The sequence below is a fragment of the Haliotis asinina genome, chromosome 3 (genome assembly GCF_037392515.1).
Source record: "Haliotis asinina isolate JCU_RB_2024 chromosome 3, JCU_Hal_asi_v2, whole genome shotgun sequence".
NCBI classification, from domain to species: domain Eukaryota; kingdom Metazoa; phylum Mollusca; class Gastropoda; order Lepetellida; family Haliotidae; genus Haliotis; species Haliotis asinina.
In genome coordinates this window covers 41,317,351-41,340,317 of record NC_090282.1, presented here as the reverse complement: position 1 = coordinate 41,340,317, position 22,967 = coordinate 41,317,351, and the positions used below count along the sequence as shown (strand labels likewise).

Genomic DNA, 22,967 nt, shown 5'->3' with positions numbered 1-22,967 from the left:
ACCTAAGTCAGCATATAGGAAGAATCTAACAAGCTACAGTTGTGCATCTTTATGTACCAAGAAGCTAACATGCTACTGACCTGCATCTGTATGTACAAATGATCCAACCATGAGATCCATGGCAGACAAGAAGAGAACAAGCAGGAGAAGCAGCTGGAGGCGGATGACCCACTTTACACCCGCCACATTGATGCCTGTATGGGACAATAAGAAAGCACACAATCAGTAAACCTGAACACTTTCAAAATACCAATGTTTCAGTTACATCACCTCCTTAGTTTACTATGTTTGGAAGAGCCAAAAACAGGCTTCTTAGCACATATTTTAATCCGTAAGCATAGCACTGCAAGACCTAGGTTGTTTACCTGACAATGAGTGAGTAAGTATAGTTTCACGCTGCAATCAGCAATATTCCAGCTATATGGTGGCGGTCTGTGAATAATCGAATTTGGACCAGACAATCCAGTGATCAATAGCATGAGCACCGATCTGCACAAATGGGCACCAATGACATGTGTCAACCAAGTCAGCGAGCCTGACCAATCCCGTTAGTCGCCTCCTACGACAAGCATAGTCACCTTATATGGGAAGCATGGGTTGCTGAATACCTATTTCACCCCTTACCTTCTCAGGTCTCACCTGACCATGATAAGGAGAGCGAAATTCAGTGAATTTCATATTACGTATCATCATTATTATTTGTATGACAGGTAAGATCATTTTAATATATGTATAGTCCTCATCTGATAAATCACTCCAAATCAGTCATGAGGAAAATAAGGGAACACAATCATAACACTGAGCAAAGGAAACAGCTAACTAACTAATACTACGATCAAGACCATCAAGGATACTTCCTGTTAAGACACACATGCAAGTATTTTGTTTACATTATGTTTACAAGTCTGAAAACTGCATCAGTTGTTTGTGTCATGATTTAACAAACATAACCATAACAAACACACTTTCTAAAGTATAATTTGATGTTTCATTTTTTTATGAATTACAATTAGTCTTCTAACGCAAGCGGAATCAAACAACTGATTGATTATTCGATGAATCACTTGACAACAATTAAACAATGATTCAAATGTCTGCAACTACTCCACCAACTATAAGACAGCTAGTGTGTACTCACACAGCAGAAGTAAAACAACCCCAAAAGCAATGCCTCTGGCTATCCAGGGATTGGATTGACCAATCAGCTCCATGATAGACTCGCCAAAACCCATCACACTGAGGGAACAGCTGACAGACTGCAAGGGAGACAATCTTGTTAAACACTGGAATCAACCAGGGAACTCACAAATCTGTCATTATACAACAGCATAATTCATACATATTATCCTACCTAGACTTAACATGAATATAATATTTCTCTTGGCATTTTCAAGTTCTATCAATCGTTAAAATATATTTTCAAGACACCTGTTTCTTCCATTTATTATAAAAGCACTGTAAATCCGCATACAGCAAGTGTACTGAAATTACTGTAGAAAGAGCTGTCATATCCTCTAAACACATCAATGCCACACAAACACACGTCTTTGTCGACAAGGCGGGCAGTGAATCAAAAAAGTTATACAATTTGCTTGTCACATTGAAGACCATGGTTCACTTCCCCACATTCAGAAGCCTACTTTCGTTGTCTCTTCTGCTGTGCCACTGCTGGAACAGTACTTCATAACAGCATTAAACCTTACTTACTCACTCTCCTTCACATGACATTGGATATGGCACCATCCAAAGCAGTTCCTTGTTTTCACTCTATATCATGCAACATGGAGTGAAATTCCAACAGAGGCAGTAGTATTATATATATGGCATGCAGGTTGTCATCAAAAGATTTGAAATTGCATGTATCGTGTATACCACAAAGACCACTGGTTGTTTTCTTGGCTTAAAATCAATACATGTTGCACATCCCAACATGGAGACCCACACGTTGTACAATCCTCCCTGGTATAGTTAGGGGTTAAACAGCTTTTAACATTGCTTTCACCATGATTAATGTCAGTAACAGAGACTGATTCTCTGGCAAATCATGAGAAATGAAGTTGTCTGCCATGCTGCTAGGAAAGTAGAAGGTGTTATTCTAAAGGAGTGAGCAGTTTTAGTATCTTAGCCTCAGTACTTGTCGTTACACGCCATGTGTGTGTGTGTGCGTGCGCGCATGTGCATGCTCATTTTATAACTGTGTGCATGTCTGCTAAAACTAGACAGAGCAACTGAATTACTGTGCAACAGTTTAAACTGATATAGACAGGCCAACAACAAGTAGCATGTTTTAAGAAGACGCAGTTGGGTATCAAACCATACCCTTCTTTTCAGTTTCATAACATATCAGACTTGACAAGGAAACAAATCACTAGGTGATGCATGTCTTAGACATGACTCTTTCATGTATGGATACAGTACGGATACACAATCAGGTGCTCATACTTAATACCAAGCTGGACAAATGTGTCTTTCATTGGCACAGAGGCAGAAGTTATTATTCACGGCATATTCACTATCGCAAGTGATAGTTAAACAGACTGTTGTAATAATACTGCAGTACAGGATGGCATGTGCCTGGGCTGAAGTAGAGCATCTACATTCTGGAATGTTCACCATGAAGACAGAGCCTAACTTACCCTAAGACATCTCATATTGTCCAGTGTATAATATACTAAATGAATACCGACATATCTTTTCCGATTGAAACATGAATACAAATGTAAGTAAGCCTTTGCACCCAGTGGCCACTACAATGAGATGTCTCCCAGCAACCTCTCTGCAGATTTACCCATAATTCCTAGTGATCACCCCCTTACAGTAACAGGCAGACATCTCACAATGATGATAAGGAGACGACAGCGAAATAGATTATCTCCTTTTATTAACAGGTACTAGCATTTATGAGTAAAAATGACAAATGGGTCTATTGAAAACTTCATAGCTTACAAAAGCTCCACTTACTCTCCCTGGAATCAATAGCTAACAGCTCTGAGGGACTTGCGTGTATATTTAAACATTATATAGTCAGGATAATACTAGCCAGGCCATGTTTCAGTGACACAATGTGGATTTCTTGTCTGTTAAGAGTCTGAACTGATTATGGCATTGTATAATATTTACTAGTCCATTTATTCTTCACTAAATCCACACTGACAGCCTGCTAATAACGCAGACAAATATTATCCGAGATAGCACAACCTGCCAGACATACTAGAATGGTTATATATAGTTATATAGTCACATGACTTATCCCACTGGGTACCCGTTCACTCTGGGTGAACAAAGGCAATTTTGAACTAACTCACTGGCCTATGGTGAGACCACATGTATCACATGTGCTTTGCTGTGGGCAGGACTGAAGTATTGTAAACTCTCAGGGGTCACACTGCTAAACATGTTCACCCATCCCAAACATGTTGTAACTTCAACTGATTTGTGACCTCAGCTCTATACACAGGACCAAACACCACCATGTATACCACACTGATCACTGTGTCTCGTGAGATCACCATACAGAACAAGTGTTTACCACTAATGTGGCCATGTCCCATTCAAGAATGAAATATTTATAACATATTTACTACTTTCTATTTTTTAGTCACATACAATATGCCTGAAATGACGAATCAGCATAATCACCCAATTCAGACTGTGGACATAATCCAAGCAACTGGGTGCAACATTTTATGAGACATGTTTACATAAGGTTGAAAAGTGTTCAAAATGTTGCGGTGACCTTGAAGATAAGATCAAGGTCACTAAAATCAAGTGGGGTCGGTGGCAGAAAAAAACCTCTTCCAATTTAAAATTTGAGCAAATAAATGTTTGTGCTTGAAATAAGTGACTTGTGTTTTATACTGGATTTCGCAATATCCTGGCAAAGGAGATCAATCTTTGGTTTTCTTTATATTCAATTTTGACACAATACTCACAGAATCATGAGAGATCAATCGAGATCACAATATTTACCTCATCAAATAAAAAATTGAGATTGTATCAAATCAGGACTTCAGAGTTCTAACAACATACTTGAATGGTGGTACAAACTTTTCATTTCAAAAGTTCTTTACTTTTCCCAGACTCCAAATGCAGGGACATCCTTTACTTTGAGTGAGTGAGTGAGTGAGTGAGTGAGTGAGTGAGTGAGTGAGTGAGTGAGTGAGTGAGTGAGTGAGTGAGTGAGTGAGTGAGTGAGTGAGTGAGTGAGTGAGTGAGTGAGTGAGTGAGTGAGTGAGTGAGTGAGTGAGTGAGTGAGTGAGTGAGTGAGTGAGTGAGTGAGTGAGTGAGTGAGTGAGTGAGTGAGTGAGTGAGTGAGTGAGTGAGTGAGTGAGTGAGTGAGTGAGTGAGTGAGTGAGTGAGTGAGTGAGTGAGTGAGTGAGTGAGTGAGTATGGTTTTACTGTTCTTGAACAGTTCTTGGACTTTTCAAACAGACTTCAAAATTCAAGGTAGGTCAAGGTGAGAACTTTGTACTACCATCATATTTTATCGGTTTGCCCAATGAAGATTAATTTATCTAAATGAAAATCAAACAAGTCATTGTATGAGATCCCCTTCAGCCTCACAACTAAGGAAAACTGTATATGACATGATGGCTCTAGGACTTTGTCTCTTGTAACCTCAGACAACAGTGTACATTTTACCTGAGCAAAGCAGTAGATAATGCCAATGCTGCCGCCAATGCGTCCACCCAGGACGTGGGAGATGAGGAAGTACACACCGCCGCTCTCCATACGACATCGCTCACACACCCCTATAGCACTGAGAGCCACAATCATCACAATAGACACTGACAGCAGCACTGTCACAATTGATAGTCCGATTCCAGCATTACCCTGCAATAAATAATCATTCAGATCCAAAAACAAGTGAAATCAGTCAATGTTTAGCTTCAAATTAGCTCATAGTCACAGGCACATGATAGCCTTTCCCATTTGATAAGTAGCATTTCACTTTTTCCTTGATCAATAATTTTACAAATATGAAGTATTACGCATATTAAACCCCCCCCCCAAAAAAAACCCAATGTTTTTTCTCCCTGTTGATCATGTAAACAAATTAACTAGTAGGTTAAAAAAACCAAGTATTTCAAAAGGGTAAACTAAGAAGCCCTTCCATGAGTAATTCTCAAAATATAATGACACATTTATTTTTGCCACACATGTCGCTTCAGAAATTACTTGGAAAATCTGGTTACGAAGATTAACTTTATATTTCATATCAGCAACCCAAATAAATTTTTCACCTAGTTTTCATGGGAAGAAAACACATATTCTGTTGGGTCAACAATTAGTTTTAAAAACAGGTCTCCTACAGGAAAAGTTACCACAAAATCCACATCCCCATGAATGTCGTACATGAATGGTAACTACAATAACACTATACAGATAACCAAATCCATGCCTTCATCTAACAATGATGTCAAACAAATACGTTGGATTACGAACAGACACGCTGCTTATTAAAAACCCAAACAACATCATAACAATCTTTTCAAAAATATTCTGATTCTGTGAAATGCAAAAAGTTAGAAACTGATGTTTAAATGGCGGACATACCACAATCCATCCCATACGCAGGAAGATGACCACGCTGAGGATGTTGATGAGGCAGGACGTAAATACACCGTCCCATGTCCCAAACAGCACTGGTTCCGAGATGAAGAAGTTTGACTTCCACCATGGTTGCTGAGACAGGTTCTGAAAGGTCAAACGTAACAAATAACTACAAGATTTATGGATGCTAGTTTTGTATTGTCAGGATCTGTTTCATGCTTGCACCTTCATCATAGTCTTGCTGTCCATACTCTGAAATGTTGTGTTTCTCATATTACAAAAGTTCATATCATAATTCCATCTCTTATCTCTTGTATATACACATGAAATACATAAAAACTAAATGCTTTTATTATTGCAGAAATTCTGCATCAACATTCAGGAATGTTTATGTCCTCAGTAAAACATGACAAATTGTAAATTAGATGCAATGATGGGATGTACATCTCAAAATAATTACTAAGATTTTTAATTATTAAAATCATTAAGATGAATGAAAAAACATTATACTGATTTATAGATGGTTTCAAAATAAACTCAAGTTTCATGAGGCATTAACTTCATACTGAATGTATCTTTGTGTTATACATCTTCTACTGATAGCATCTACATGCCACTTTAACATAAAGTTATTGACAGACACATCAATATCCTAAAACTACTAAAACTACTACTAAAAATATAATCTGCCCTTACAGTGGCATATCCATACAAAATTCTAATCTATATGACCCAACTCTGCTTTTCTTTGGTTACTTCTATAGCTTAATTGCGGTGAGTGACTGAAACAACAGCATAAGAATCTATTCATGGAGCCTGTCAACCTGAAAGTCAACAGGTGATTGTTCATTAATGCCATAAATGTATTTTTCAGCATTACTGCAAGCTCACAGAATACCTTGGCCATATATAACTGAAAATTATCAATTATGGTAAGTGGGTGTATGAATTATCACACCTGTAGTGTTCGCACCTGCCTCGTTTGTCAATCACACAGGTGTCTAATGACCACGATAATAGTAAGAGCTGCATTATGCTCTTTGTATGTACATCTGGCCACACAATGCATCGTCTTGACTCACACAGCTAACTAAATACTGTAAAACATGGAAGTATCTCTATCATGCTGTCATGCTGAGTCTACTAAATACTGTAAAGTAAGGCAATATCTTTATCGTGTTGTCATTCCAAGTCTACTAAATACTGTAAAGTAAGGCAATATCTTTATCGTGTTGTCATTCCAAGTCTACTAAATACTGTAAAGTAAGGCAATATCTTTATCGTGTTGTCATTCCAAGTCTACTAAATACTGTAAAGTAATATAAGGCAATATCTTTATCGTGTTGTCATTCCAAGTCTACTAAATACTGTAAAGTAAGGCAATATCTTTATCGTGTTGTCATTCCAAGTCTACTAAATACTGTAAAGTAAGGCAATATCTTTATCGTGTTGTCATGCTGAGTCTACTAAATACTGTAAAGTAAGGCAATATCTTTATCGTGTTGTCATTCCAAGTCTACCAAATACTGTAAAGTAAGGCAATATCTTTATCGTGTTGTCATTCCAAGTCTACTAAATACTGTAAAGTAAGGCAATATCTTTATCGTGTTGTCATTCCAAGTCTACTAAATACTGTAAAGTAAGGCAATATCTTTATCGTGTTGTCATTCCAAGTCTACTAAATACTGTAAAGCAAGGCAATATCTTTATCGTGTTGTCATTCCAAGTCTACTAAATACTGTAAAGTAAGGCAATATCTTTATCGTGTTGTCATTCCAAGTCTACTAAATACTGTAAAGTAAGGCAATATCTTTATCGTGTTGTCATTCCAAGTCTACTAAATACTGTAAAGTAAGGCAATATCTTTATCGTGTTGTCATTCCAAGTCTACTAAATACTGTAAAGTAAGGCAATATCTTTATCGTGTTGTCATTCCAAGTCTACTAAATACTGTAAAGTAAGGCAATATCTTTATCGTGTTGTCATTCCAAGTCTACTAAATACTGTAAAGTAAGGTAATATCTTTATCGTGTTGTCATTCATACACTCACTCACTCACTCACTCACACAAAGTAAAGGATGTCCCTGCATTTGGAGTCTGGGAAAGGTAAAGAACTTTTGAAATGAAAAGTTTGTACCATCATTCAAGTATGTTGTTAGAACTCTGAAGTCCTGATTTGATACAATCTCAATGTTTTATTTGATGAGGTAAATATTGTGATCTCGATTGATCAGTATCAGAATCTGCAAAGTTGTGTTCTATGTTGTTCTATGTTGTAGCATTTGTCCAATACCAAACCATACTGTCTCTGTTATAGTACCAAATAGACTTCCCTTGTACTACTGTCATGTCATCAAACACACTTCTGCACTATCCTTTTCTATTTTGTTACACATCAGACACCATATCAGTCATATTGTATAGTACCATTCAGTGTAACCCCTCTTTTGCATAATTAACACATATTCTCTTAAGCTGTAATGAAAGTATGACACTCAGAGATGAGAAACAAATCACTTTGAACAGCCTCATTATCCACGACAAACAAGTCCACAGCAAACAAACATAATTAATACATTTGCTTAAAGCATTTGACACACAAACTTGAAATGAACCTGTAGAGTTGAGTATCACCAAAATTTTCAAATTGCGATAAACTGCGATATGCTTTGGTGCATTGCAATATACACTGCAATGTATTATGAAAATGTAACACATAGTTAAGGTAATGAAACTCTTGTTTCCAATGCCACCTGACAATGCAAGGACCTCGATGCTATTGTACAAGAGATCACTTGAAAATGTTTCCATGTGAAGACTGCACTGTAAAATTTGCAACTTGAGAAAAAAGAGTCGCCAGACATCCACCATTTTGGTTTGTTTATCAATGAGTGCCAGCACCAGTCTAACGTTTTTATTTGCATGCTTTGAAAGTCATGCAAATGCAATTATATGACCAATAAACATTCTCAAAACTATTAATGTACAACAATATAAAGGAAATGCATCATCATTAAAATTACAGATCATGGTCACAGAAATTGCCGATAGTACATGGGGAACCAGCTCGCGAAAATTCAAAAGTGTACCACAGTATATTGTATTGAGAAGTTTGTAATGTACCGGTCATTATTGCCAACCCTTATGAACCTGCCGAGGTCCTTCAAAACAAGTTAGATATCAGGTAATACTAGTTCTAGGGTTAGGCTGTTAACATGTTTTATTCTTGTTTCCCATTTCTGTCTGTGCTTAATTTCCTCCCCAAAGTGAAAAGATTGAAAGTTTTCTAATTTCAGTTTACTCAGTGCCATACATACACATCCTCATGTAATAAAGCATACTCTTACCCTTGCAAACTTTATCTTCATCTTTCTTCAGTCTAAATTTTCAATTTCATACGAAAATGTCACACAATAACAAAAAAAAAAAAAAAAATTGTATCACTGATTGCTTATGTGGATGGACATTAAAAATACATGAAAACATGTATGACTAGCAACATGATTAATAGACAGCTAGGAGATGACATTGTCAAGATTTCCACAGATTAATTATTCTTCTCCTAATGCTCTCCGACATAGTAGGTAACTCTTTACTGCAGCAGCCTCGTCAGTTTTAGCATAATCGGTGATGGCAATAATAAATTCAATATCATGGAAACAAATTTTAATCATCTCCTGCAAACCAGTGAGGCGACAAGCAGACATAGGAATTTACAAACACTAACAGCTGTTAAATCTATCCTGAATGCTATTGCTATTAATTATACATCTACCATGGCTCATCGTAACAGCATGTTTTATTCCTACTCAATCATCAATTATTCATAATCGCATCAGCCCATGGTTCATGGACAAAATACCTAGCAGGATCGTGGGCCTTAAACATATCATTATGCCACTATATAAATCTGCTATTAGGTCCTTCGAAACACAAAGTAAACTCATTTTTTGTTAGTAGTAATAGTCTTATTACCTGTTTATGAAAAAATAACACTATTCCCTTCTTAGGGCTTTTCCTCAATGTAAGACAAAAACATATTTTTATCTTTAATATCATTTTAAGTTTTGATTTTGCTAACCTTGAGTGATAAAGATACATTCATCTATTTCACTATATCATGTATAATATCAAAAATAGCATTGATGACATCGTATTGGCGAAACTGTAGCCGCTTGCCACATCCGGGTATTTTGTATGTATTTTCGACATTGAGCCATACTTTTCCCTCCGCACTGCGAGAGAGTGTTTTGATCACATGGCTTCCTGTTTTATACATAACCTGTCACTAGCAGAAGACTGATTTTGCTGAATTTCGCTCCCTATTTTTTGTTATACAGATTTTGCATCTGAAGTGGTATTAACGATCTAGGGTAAATAATATTGATGTTTACTTGCTCTTTACATAACTTAACTTCCGGATTTCTATTGTCAATAAAACAGGAACTGGGCATCCGCCCTACCAATGAAACTGTTTGTGCACTCCGATCACGCACATACTTCCCAGATATAGCACTAGCAATGCAATCGTCAAAATCACCAGAACGTCGAATTCAGTTCATGTGGGATATAAGAAGCTAAACATGCTTTTAATATCCATATCTTGTTCGCAAAGTGAAACATCTAAAAGTAATCTTTTCCCATATTTGTTTCAATTTGATTTGTGTAAACATAACATAAGAAATATCTATGGATCATCATGATCTCTTAGTGTTGAAGTGCTTTAACAATTAACAAAAATGAAATTTATTACTGGCAAAATCTGACAAACAAAAACCATCTGGGACACAAATGACATGATGGGTAGTGCTTTTACAACTGTATCTGCTGTTTGCCATACTTCAGTATGACTGACAAGTCAATAACATCTGTTCACCTGTACTTTTCTATTGACTTGTGTATCATATCCCGGAAAGTGGGAGGAATACACTTGGATGACAAAGTGACCTATCCTTTCAGTAGAAGGTGGGGGAAATAGGAAAGCTGGATGAAATATCCTGGTCTAACTACAAGTGATGTGTACTACTACTAACTACAACACTTTCTATGCTTAGAGTTTGCATCTGAACCGACTACAACCATAAAACCAAATTAACTCAGTGCACCTCGTGGTTGCAAGAGTTATATGCTCCGCAGGGAGTTGAGATTGATAATATAATGTGCCCTTTGAGATTGACATCCATGAACAGGGGCAAAACAACTTGTGAAGTGCCTTACAGTAATTTAGAAGTAGTTCAAAAATAGTGCTATAGAAATGTAGCACATAATATGATAGCAATACAGCATATTTTTCGCAGGCATCATTGTGACAAGATCTGGACAAACCTTGTCAAGCTACTGTCATGTAATTCCAACTGACTGAGCTGTCTCCGTCAGTCAGCCATTGTGTCATGCTGTCAGCTTTAGTTTGCTAGTTTGTTTAATGCTGCGTTCAACAATTCTCCAGCTACATGGCAGCGGACTATACGTAATTGTTGGCTGGTTTGCTGTTTAACGCAACATGCAACAAACCATGGCGGTTGAACCAAACAGCAAGTCACCAACAGCATGAGCATTGATCTACACAACTGGGATACAATGACATGTGTCAACTCAGTCAGCAAGCCTGACCACCTGATTCTGTTAGTCACCTCTTCCAGTGATCCAGTGACTAGATGATCCAGTGATCAAGAGCAATTGCTAAACATGACTGGAAAACAATGATAGCCGTCAGCTTTAATGGAAGACACTCTTGCCATTGTGAAGGGGAGAGGACGATTCAGCCCAGTTCAAGTAGGGTTCAATCAAAGATTTGGAAGAGCTGCAACCTCATAACAGATGATTTCAAGATTCCTATTACATGCCAAACTTATTTCAGTATTGTCATTTCAGCGTCAAGTATTCAATACTTCACAACAAAACATATCTGACAAGAATAAAAAAGTCAGCATAATAGCAAAAGGTCACAATACCACAAATATGGTAATATTCTTGATGAATATCAAGCATATATTCCATATCTTAATAAAGTTCACTTAAGTTCATTTCAAAACATATGAATGATCCACACTGAACATATTGCAACACTAATATGTAACTGGTCACTGAATAGCCACAACAAACCAGCTCTCACCAGAGCTCACAGTGGCACATAGAGCTAACTCTGTTGGCAAACTACAGTTATACCTGAGAAGCTGTAAAAGCATTTGAGTCAAGGATTAATGCTGCAACAGAACCTCAGGCCTTGTGATTATTTACAACAATATCAATTTCCTTAATGATTCTGTCACTGTGGTTGCTTTATTACTGTGAATACAGCAGTTCCCATTACCATACCTTGTTAAAAAAGAAATATTAACAAATCAATATTTATCCATATATGTATTCTGCCACCAATTGTGAACGTACTGTGGTAGCCATGCAATTACCATTTCACACCTGCTGTCATTGGTAGAAGTTTAAGTGTGTAGTACTGCCAATAAACGTACAACGCTCTACATTTGCTAAGAACTATATCTTTGACTGCAGATAACTTTTTGGGTCTTTCGAGGATACTAAGTTGTATGTGTTTCTATAAAGAGGAGTCTGGTTTTGCGCCACTGTATTCTAGTGACATCACGGCAGATGACAACAGAAATGGGATTTATGTATTGTATTCATGACTGGGTCTTCAGTGCAATGAGTGAACACTTTAACCATTAAGCCACCCCACAGCTGTTGGTACCATAAGGAAACATTGATTTACAGCGGTGGACTATATATGCTTGCAACATTTATCATTGAGGGAGGTGACACTGATATCAGTTCCAACACTCTAAACTAGATGTTCCAAACATATATATCAGCAGAGATTCCATTGAGTGTTCCATACCATAATAATAGAAGAGATGTCAGCATTGACAGCACTGACAATGTAATTAGCACAATCACTTCACAAGTCCTCGGAAACAATTACAAGCTGTGATGGACAACAGTTGTGCATGCTGTATATTTGTGACAAGGAGTAACTTCTAACACAGGTTTGCAGTCTTGACTCCCAGGCTGTGAATAAGACCACACCCTTTTTTGGCATAAATCCTAGCAAGCAGTTAAACACAAAATTGATAAAATTAAGGGTTTTTAACAGTTATGTGATGTTAATTAAACTTGTCTGTTTATATAACCTATTGCAATCTAATTAGTGGAGCAGATAACTGAAAATTTTAACAGAATCGTTCACATCTGGAAACAAGCACCAAAACTGACACACATACTCCTAAAAGATAACTCTTTTGATAAAACCCAATAGCCACATAAAAAATCAACATGGTGGCCATTTTTCAACACCAAATAATAAAAGAAATATAACATTTCGCAATAAACTCGCACAGACCTCTCCTCTATGAATGATCTTGGCGTCAAATCATAGGAATCCAAAGGAAGTGTACTTTTCATTACCGTTTACATTATCTGGTACATAAATGTTATTTTTCAGATGTGATATTTTCACTTTTCATGTCTTTAGAGTTCTTAATTAAAAAGTATCATATCATATTATGCTATATTACATGGAATACCACAGACACATTTTTGACATAGCGTTGTTTATATGTTTCTCTTAACAACAAGTTTGCACAAAATGTCACTTGCTTGTGGGCATAGTTTGATTGGAGGTAATATTTTAGAGTCGGTTATTTTGATAATGCACACAAAACAAGGCAATAGTCACAACTGTGTTGCGACAGTCTCTTCAAAGAATGAATACAAGATACACTGAGTAATCTGGTACATTCCTGCAAATTTGGGAACCATAGTTCTAGTTGTTTTTCACATAATTGTGAATTTATCAGTCTAAAATTATTAGTTTTTCTGTAACTAGCAATCTAAGCTGAATAGAACATAATTGTTATCTTCTTCTGTTCTATGTACATGTAATTCTAACTTTACTAAAGACATTATCAGCTGGTTGTACCAGATAGATGCAAGAAACTTGGACCATTTCTCAATATAGTTTGTTCATCAGTTGGTTGTACCAGAAATTTGGGATGGATGTCATTTTGTGTTCCTCATACAGCTCCAGGTAACCTGTACACAATGTATCAAAGAGCCAGTAACAAATCTATTAATACAAAATTAATCAGTCCTGTTTTCACTGTAAACAGTTGATTCATCAAGTCAAACATGTGTCACTATGGTTACTCACAGGAACATTGTGGTTGATTACCATGGACTGATATTAACATTTAATTAGTTACACATAAGCCACAAAAAAGATACACATAAGGGCCTAGATTTTCTAAGGTCTCTTAGTGCTAAGATAGTCGTGAGTTTATGTTAACGAATGGCACTTACGACTATCTTAACGCTAAGTGAGCTTCTATAATCTAGGCCAGGAATGTTATGAGTTGCTGATAACAGGACGCTTTTCTATTGCAATGCTGTAATGCAGACCTTGTAAAAATATGCTGACAGCACAACTGCAATGTGCCACATGTTCTTAGTGATAGAGCACAGCTAGCCAGCAGGCATGATGCAGACCGTTAGGCCTGAGATACCTGGGTGACTTTTAACTATAATCACCTGTATGTATCATACAACTTGGATCAACTCACTGCAGGCATCCTTATTCTCTTTGTTTCACTGGCATTCTACCAGTTATTGAACAATACTCAGGCATACATATTCTCACAGCGTTTTCATGCGAAATGTTTGAAAACGGTGAAGGAACCTCCCCTGAAAACATTGCTCTGTGCAGCAGACAAAAAGGTATTCTCCATGAAGACATATGCTTCATTATCCCTGCTTTGTTTCTGCAACAACACTGATGTTGTGTTATACTTTATGTCATGAATATTTCTCATTTATCCCTCTCATCAGAATGTGGGTTCCATTCCCCACATGGGCACAATATGTGATGCCCATTTCTGGTGTCCCCGGCAAAGGTGGGCAAAGGTGAAACTAAACTGCTTCTCATTAGACATGTAAAGCGAAACGATTCAGGTTCACTGCTGTACATTTTGAACACTATATGGCATCAGTAATTACAAACTATTTGATTATCCATTTTCAAAATTATTCTTGACAAGCACTGGTCTGGGTTTAGCCTTACCTAAGCAGATGCAAACTCTGGGAATGCAACAGTATGTCACAAGTCAAATATTGAGCGTGATTCCTGGTAACATCAGCCAAAAGCAGATATGGCTGTAACTTAAGTTACATATCATCAATAATGTTCAGGTGATTATACTTGGATGCACAGCTCATGTCGACACTATGTATCTAAAAAGATTCAAGTGGAAGTTTAACTAGCAATACCTATTCATTTTCCATGATTCTGAGACGTCCATCACAACATCATAAGCAACAGTATATAACCAACAGTATAACTAACACAACCAACAACATAATCAACATTTGCCAACACTACAACCAACACTGTGCCAACATTACACAACCATTCTGCCACCATTATAACCAATATCACCAACAATATAGCCAACATTATAACCAACATTACAACCAACAATACAACCAACAATATAATCAACATTTACCAACACTACAACCACCATTATGCCAACATCACACAACCATTATGCCACCATTTTAACCAATATCACCAACAATATAGCCAACATTATAACCAACATTACAACCAACAATGCAAATAACAAAATAATCCATATTTTGCCAAATGTATAACCAATGTTATAACTAACATTATAACAATATAACCAGCCTTAATTGTAACCAACACAAAACTTTGGAATGTAGTCCTGTTTTAACATAAAAACATAATCCATTCTAATATAAACTCATTTTGGATTTTGTTATTTCACTACCACTTAATTCATTTTGTGATCATTTTATTTATTATTTTATTATCACTATACCCAATATTCTAAGATCATGTCACTCATCCTCTTGCTACAGTTTCACTCACTATTGTTCCACACACTATGACACTTAATTCTTTGAGAGACATTAATAGTATGTTTACCTGTGCAGCTTACACACCACGTATGCCTAATTAAGACAGCATTTGAGTGAGTGAGTATGGTTTTATGCTGCTTTTAGCAATATCCCAGCAACCTACCGACAGGGGACACCAGAAATAGGCTTCACACATTGTTCCCATGTGGGAAATCGAACCTGGGTCTTCCACGAGATGAGCAAATGCTATAACCACGTGGCTACTCTACCACCCCAGACAGTCATCCTGGTTAATAACGTAACACCTTCATAGTTTCATGTCTGTTGTTAATGACTCTTATGACTCATCCTACAGAGCCTCCTGACATCTGTGGAGTGCATGAAGCCTCCTGTACAGCCAACATCCAACAGGAGGCCATGGCTGCATGATACAGACAGGAGCTTAATGGAACATTCTGAGGATCTTATTCCTAATACTATTATCCCTGTATCAGATGTGTGTGCTGTTCCTGAAAACTAATTAGAATGCAAGTGTACCACAAATCATTACGTGGACACCTACTTCAGAAAATAAAGTGGAATACATCAGTACCTTTATCATGGCATATATCATGGTATATATCAAGGCTTACATCATTGCATGTTATTGAATAGTATACACCAACGCTTACATCATGGCATATCATGGCATACAGCATGGTACATATCAAGGCATACATCATGGGCATATCATGGCATATAGCATGGTATATATCAAGGCTTACATCTTGGCATATAGCATTGTATATATTAAGGCTTACATCACGGCAAATGTTATGAGTATGTAGTGAGAATAGCTTATATGTTACACCATGAAGCTAAGAAGTCCTGCTTACCACTGACCACTTTCTATTGTATGTAATTAAGCTGGAGTAAAGAAAATACAATAAGATTTTATAACGGCAGCTTGGGTTTGACTTGGTTAAGCAGGGTAACACAAACAAAGGTGACCAGTACCCAGGTCGGGAGTGAAGAGGTTGGCCATGTCGGCTATCTTCATTTTGTCTACTTGAGACTGCCATGTCGGCATAGTTTATAACAATTATTTGGATATATGTGATCACATTCAGAGCAAGGAGATGGAACAGGAGCAGTTGGAACTGTTATGTGATTAACAAAGTAAGACTTTTAACCAAACACCGTGATACTTGTTTTGCCAGCATTAAAACTATTATTAAAATTTTGTGTGACCTCTCCACTTGTAACACGTACCATGGCATATCATGACATACAGCATGGTATATATCAAGGCCTATATCATGGCTTATAGCATGGTATATATCAATGCTTAAATCAAGGCATATAGCATGATATACATCAAGACATTTACTTAACTCCTGGCCAGTGACTTTTCAAATTTAATTCACACACGTTACATGACTAACAGCACAATGACATGGAACAGAATCTGAAAGTGTGGTGAGTGCTCACAATGGAAAGCTACACCTAATCACAAACATGTACAGTCCCTCTATTTCATATTTACCATGCATAAGCATAATGGGAAGCAATCAGTATAAATACATTCATAAATGTTGTAGGCATGGTGTTCAAGTTGACATGGTCAGCGCTTACAATGGAAATTTGCGTCTCATCAAAAACGTGTATAGTCCCACAAACTCACATTTACTGAGCACACTTTACACTGTAAGTAATCTGCATGAATAATTTTATCAGCATTATCACCTAGGTAGTTCTACTGAAGTTGGTCTGATTCTGTGAAGATATAAATGAGACAATTACTGATTTGAAACCATAGTTTCATTTTCATTGCATTCAAGTTTCTGGGAAGATGTGCAAAACACAAAAATGGACCTGATGCCAGATGGAAAACCCACCACGACACTGGAAACATATTTCTTACATGCCACGTGTTAATGCTTATCAAATGACATGTTCATACATGAACAAATAGGCTGCAAGCATTATAACAATATCTGGACAACTTGCTACCATTTTTCTGAATTGATCACTGCTTTACCTAGAAAGCTGACCTATGCCCATCAAGCAAATCTTAAAGAGGACATGTCTGCCCATCTGCCTGTCCATATGACCAATACCCTGGAGGAACACTGTACAGTCCAACACCCTGCATAATCTACTTCTGTAACTGGCCAACATAATTACCTCCCTTTCGGACAATTAAAATGATTTTAACAAAGAGTTGATGAAAAAAAGTCAGAAATTGGGATTCAAACACTTTGCAATATTTCAGTTGATGTTTGATCACTACCAACTCAGCAGAATGATTTTATAATATTAATAACAATGGCTGTTTGCAAAGCACCTGTTTCCACACACTTGTGAATGCTCGAAGCACAAACAGTAATATTACCCAGGATAACCCATAGTGACTGTTAAGCATTAGAAGGTAGTATACATAGTCTATGCATACAACTCTAGAAGGTTATAGTCACATGACTTATCCCACTGAGTTGGCGGATAACTATTCTCTGTTGGGTGAACAGAGGCACTTGCCTAAAGTGAGACCACATGTATCACGTGTGCTTCATTTTGGGATAGGACTGAAGTACCCTAAACACTCAGGAGTCACACTGCCAAACATGGTCATCCATCCAAGAAATCTCTACACCCAAGGTTTCTTAACTTATAAATTTGTGACCTGACTTCCATGTACAGGACCACACAATAACATACATATTCTGACAGTTTTAACTCAATTTTTCAATCTGTGAGCCTCTATCTTGGCATACAAGTGGCAGTATTTATACATTCAAATCTTGCTTCGGTGGACACTTCAGTTGTTTCAAATATTGTACATGTAAACAAATTTCTGGATGTGTCTTTACCTTCACTTCTAGTACTGGATTGTTGAAGATCCAAGTTAACAAGTCATTCTTGTTTCAGAGATGACTGGGTTTGTGACTTGGCAGATATGTCATTTTATCTAAATTGCACAGATCAATTGCTCATGACTTCAGTCACTAGACTGTCTTGTCCAGACTCAGTTATTTAAAAAGGGCCCAGATGTAGTTGCTTTATTGCCAAGCGCAGTATTATACAAAAAACAAGCTGACAAAATATGAAAAAACACTACAAAATTGTAACTTGTATGCATGAGCAAAAAAACCCAGAAAATGTGTATTATATAATGCATAAAGAGCATTCATATCTGTTATTATTCTCATATTCTACTGGTGAATATATTCTGTTGGCATTATTATTCTCATATCCTACGGTTTGGTATGTGCAGAATAAATTGCACCTGAAATTAATTATATATCTAAAATAGTACATTCCAGTGTTGAGTCATGTTGGTTTGTGCAACTGATTTCAACAGCAGGACGCATTTTGATGTTCAGCACAGCTTGATGAGACAATGTAGCGAGTTCCCTTAACCATACTATTTTAATTGAAATGCAGTATATTGGAATGTAAAGGTCATGCTTCAACAAATATGACATTGAGCGACAAAACATGACATTGTAGATATATTTAAGTCACTTTGGGCATAAAATACTTTGGATAATGGCACAATTGAGACTAATTACATTGAAGCAGGTACACTGATTTTATTGATTTTATTGACAGTTCAAAGACTGTTTCAGCTTTTCTTCATTCAAACATTATTTCAATCCCAACAAGGAAATTCAAATCTACAACAAGCATGATGTATCACATATAGTTTGTATTCTGCATGCTGATGGTACAGTGTTCACTCCATGATCCCCTTTTTATCTCTGAAACCAATGAAATATATCATTGAAAGTCCCCAGGGGTTAATACTCCATATCTCCAGGATATACCTTCTGATAAATCTCCACTATACCCTGGATGCATCTACGGCCTGATGAATTTGTCACTTCCCTTTCCTGGCGATACCTAACAAGCAAGTTCAATTCACTTAGGAGATAAATGTACTGTGTTTTCAATATAGCAAGGTGACCTGTAGATTTAAATTAATTACTCTGAATTGAACTTAGAACTAAAAATGCACAGTGGGAAGTTCTGATGTTGGTTTAGTATCTACATGCATCTAGATGAAATGTGACCTTTTTGCTGTTATGTCGTATGTAACTTGTAAGAAAAGAGGCATTGCTTGAGTGCTTTGTCTTGAACAGGTCATCAATGTGTCATCTTTGATGACAGCCAATTGCTAAAGACAGCACGACATATAAGCTGAAACGGTTTGCTTAAATGGCAATGTCACTTGAATAGTAATACTTCACTTCAATAGTAATACATGTACTTCACTTGAACAGTAATACTTCACTTCAATAGTAATAGATGTACTTCACTTGAACAGAAATACTTCACTTAAACAGCCATACTTCATTTAAACAGTAATACTTCACTTAAACAGTAATGCATGTACTTACTTGAACAGTAATACATCACTTAAACAGTAATACATCACTTAAACAGTAATACTTGATTTAAACAGTAATACTTCACTTAATCAGCAATACATCACTTGAACAGCAATAAATCACTTAAACAGTAATATATCTCTTCACAGTAATTTGTCACTAGTAATACATGACTTGAACAGTAATACGTCACTAAAATAGCAATCTGACACGTTAACAGTAACATGTCACTTAAACATTAATACTTAACTTGATCATATTACAGATGTTGAAAGTAAGTCACTCAGCAACTTCTTAACAAGGGAAGAATTACAATACGCAAAGATGACAGCAAAAAACATACACACATTACTTTAATGACAAATTATTAAGGTGTTCCTATTGCAGATTTCCATCACAGTTTCCGTGCAAAATGTACAGCCACACATACTGCTGAATACTCTACCAACCACAAAATTTGACTATTTCACCTTTAACTTATTAACCATTATGGAAAAAAATGGCCATAATTGACTGGAAAAGAGGTACTTTTCCACAAATACTAACTCTGATGTGAAGTGGAAGATCGACTGGTTCAACAAGTAGGAGTTCATTGTGATTTGATAACCTCTAAACTGACTTAATTCATGGTAACATATTGGTAACTAATATTATGTCAACTGCAATATCCCAAATACTGAAAAAATTTTTGTTTCAGTATAATTAAAAAAATGGTCAATAGTAAACCCAAAATAGTATCCTATTACACAACCAAACAAATTCTGTTATTTTTCTGTGATGTTTTTGTTCTTTTATCGATAACCTTGTCTGACTACAATGAAGTAGATACAAACAATGGTTTATTATCACAGATAGTAATCATATCAAATATTTCAAACCTAAATATATACTGTCAAAATAGGTCGATACTCCAGATCTCAGCATGACAGTAATGAGAGCAAGACTATAATTAGACAATTATATGTTAATTACTACATGACGGAACGTGACATTTAGCAGACGAAACAAAGTATTTTCGAGGCTGTCTTTACTTGAGATGAGTATTATATTAAACACACTGATACAGGTTTGCTAGTGACCCCCAAACAATGGGGGATAAACAAGACTAGTGTGACCATATGTTTAATGTGCAGAGACAATAGCAGGATTACTGGGCCTAATTTCGGATGCTGTTTGGTCTCAGGTTGTGTGGGCTGTTTACCGGTAGCATACCAGATGGACATGTTGCCATGCTAAAATGTCATGTTGAAGAACATACCTGATCTTCTCGGAACAGTTCATTTTGTCTTCCTTCCTCAAATCCCCCTGCATCATCGTGGGGGTTGGAGGTGGGAGGGATCGGTGCTGACTTTGAGGCCTGCTGTTGTTCTGTGCTTAACCCATACCGACTCCAATCTGGTGATTTCTTGTCTTTACCTCGGGATCCTGAAGACATCAGATTGGTATGCTCACTGTCACTCATATCGGACATCTTGTGTTGGCTTCACTCAACTGTCACATACCCTGACATCAGCTAGAACTTAGGTTGCCATAGTGACAGCAGACTGGTCAGTTAGTGCCTGGGAATGAGGAAAAATGGTAGCTGCCTAACAGTGAGGAAGGTGTTCGAGGTCAAATGTCCGTGGTAAGCAACATTCACCACACAACGAAACTCACACCAGCCGTGTGTCGTGCACTTCAGACGGCAAAATCACGCCTCATCCTACGGTTATAAGCTTCAAGATGGAGAATCCATGGACCACGACAATCTATGGCCGGCTGCCTTCGTGCAGATTTGTCCCTTAACACAAAAACTTGCTCATGAATAATCATCCGCTAATTCTCATAACTAACCAGCATGACAATTACAGGCACGGCGAGAGGGCAGTGCACTAAACGAACAACATATCTACGATACCGAGGCGTGTTGAGAATGCACGCTAGAATCGATATAGTACATAATACACATTACAATGCAGGCACTGCTGGCGTCTGATTGGGCGGGCTCGCTAGGGCCACATTGATTTTTCTTCATCAATATCTGTAGAACGTCACCAAACAGCTGTGTTGGCAAACCTTGTAGACACACTAAGACTACTTTCTATACTTATGTCCTCAGCGTGGGTGGTTGGTCGGGGTTACGCTTCACGGTGATGTGAGTCCAAAACCGGAAATAACGCATATAGATTAAAAGCTTAACTGCCGGCGTGACATACAGTACACTGTCAACTGTTACATTATATTACTAGCAGAAGTACCAGAATTGTTCAAAAAGCATAGTTGATTTTAATTAATTTGTCGCATTCTGTAATGTTTTGTTACATTACGTCTGACGTCAGTAGACAAATATAACGCTTCACGGGCACATTTCGAAATAATGTATGTAAATGTATTCGAAGCATTTGTCTAATAGAATGCACCGACACTCCGAGATCCTCTTTTAATCATTTGGACTCTACACATAACTTTCACTATAATAAATACTGATGATCATTCAATCATCGAGACTGACTTTGTAAATTTGAATGTATATATCGATGGAGAGATTGTCTGAGTTAAGTGTATATTGCAATAGGCCGCATAATGCGCTCATGCAGCGATCATAACCTACCTACCTACCTACCTACCTACCTACCTACCTACCTATAAAAAAGCGATAGAGTGGGCGTGAGATAGACGCTGAATGTACACAGTGAATTTCACATTCCAGTGTATCACCCATTCCGGTTATCTGTTTGTGTGTGTGTGTTTTTCTTGTAAGAATCCAAGATTAAGGAGCATGAAACGAACTTATGTATAAATCCAGCTTACTCGGAAATTTGCAAATTTGCACGTTTGACCTAAGTTTTAAACAGACTTTAGTGGAGGATTTAACGAGCGCTTCTGAAATAAAATTTCTTTGCTGCCGGGTCCCGTTAAAGATGACCCGTTAAAAAGTGACACAATGCTATTTTTTCAAATATTAAATCTTTGTAAAATGTGATAAAATATCGTGAGGGGGGAGAGGCACCAATCGTCACGTTTAGCCATATTTCTCTGACATGGACTGTACTTTCCGAGAATGTACCCATTGTACCCATGTGGGGAATTGAACCCGAGTCTCCAGTATGACAAGTGAATGCTTTAAAAACTAAACCACACCACCGTTCCCACTCAGTTCAGAAATGACTGTT

General features: G+C 37.1%; 1 protein-coding gene across 1 annotated transcript in view; it reads right to left on the bottom strand.

Moving 5' to 3' along the window:
• LOC137278016 (solute carrier family 12 member 8-like) overlaps window positions 1-21,690 on the bottom strand; it is a 35,053-nt gene extending 13,363 nt beyond the window's left edge. Inside the window, exons 1-5 of the mRNA XM_067810050.1 lie at window positions 21,074-21,690; window positions 5,557-5,697; window positions 4,642-4,833; window positions 1,139-1,256; window positions 81-194 (exon numbers count right to left, since the gene is read on the bottom strand). Of these exons, the coding sequence (XP_067666151.1) occupies window positions 81-194; window positions 1,139-1,256; window positions 4,642-4,833; window positions 5,557-5,697; window positions 21,074-21,286 (778 nt within the window). The 5' untranslated portion in view covers window positions 21,287-21,690. The remainder of the gene's footprint in view (window positions 1-80; window positions 195-1,138; window positions 1,257-4,641; window positions 4,834-5,556; window positions 5,698-21,073) is intronic.
• Window positions 21,691-22,967: the final 1,277 nt, after the last annotated feature.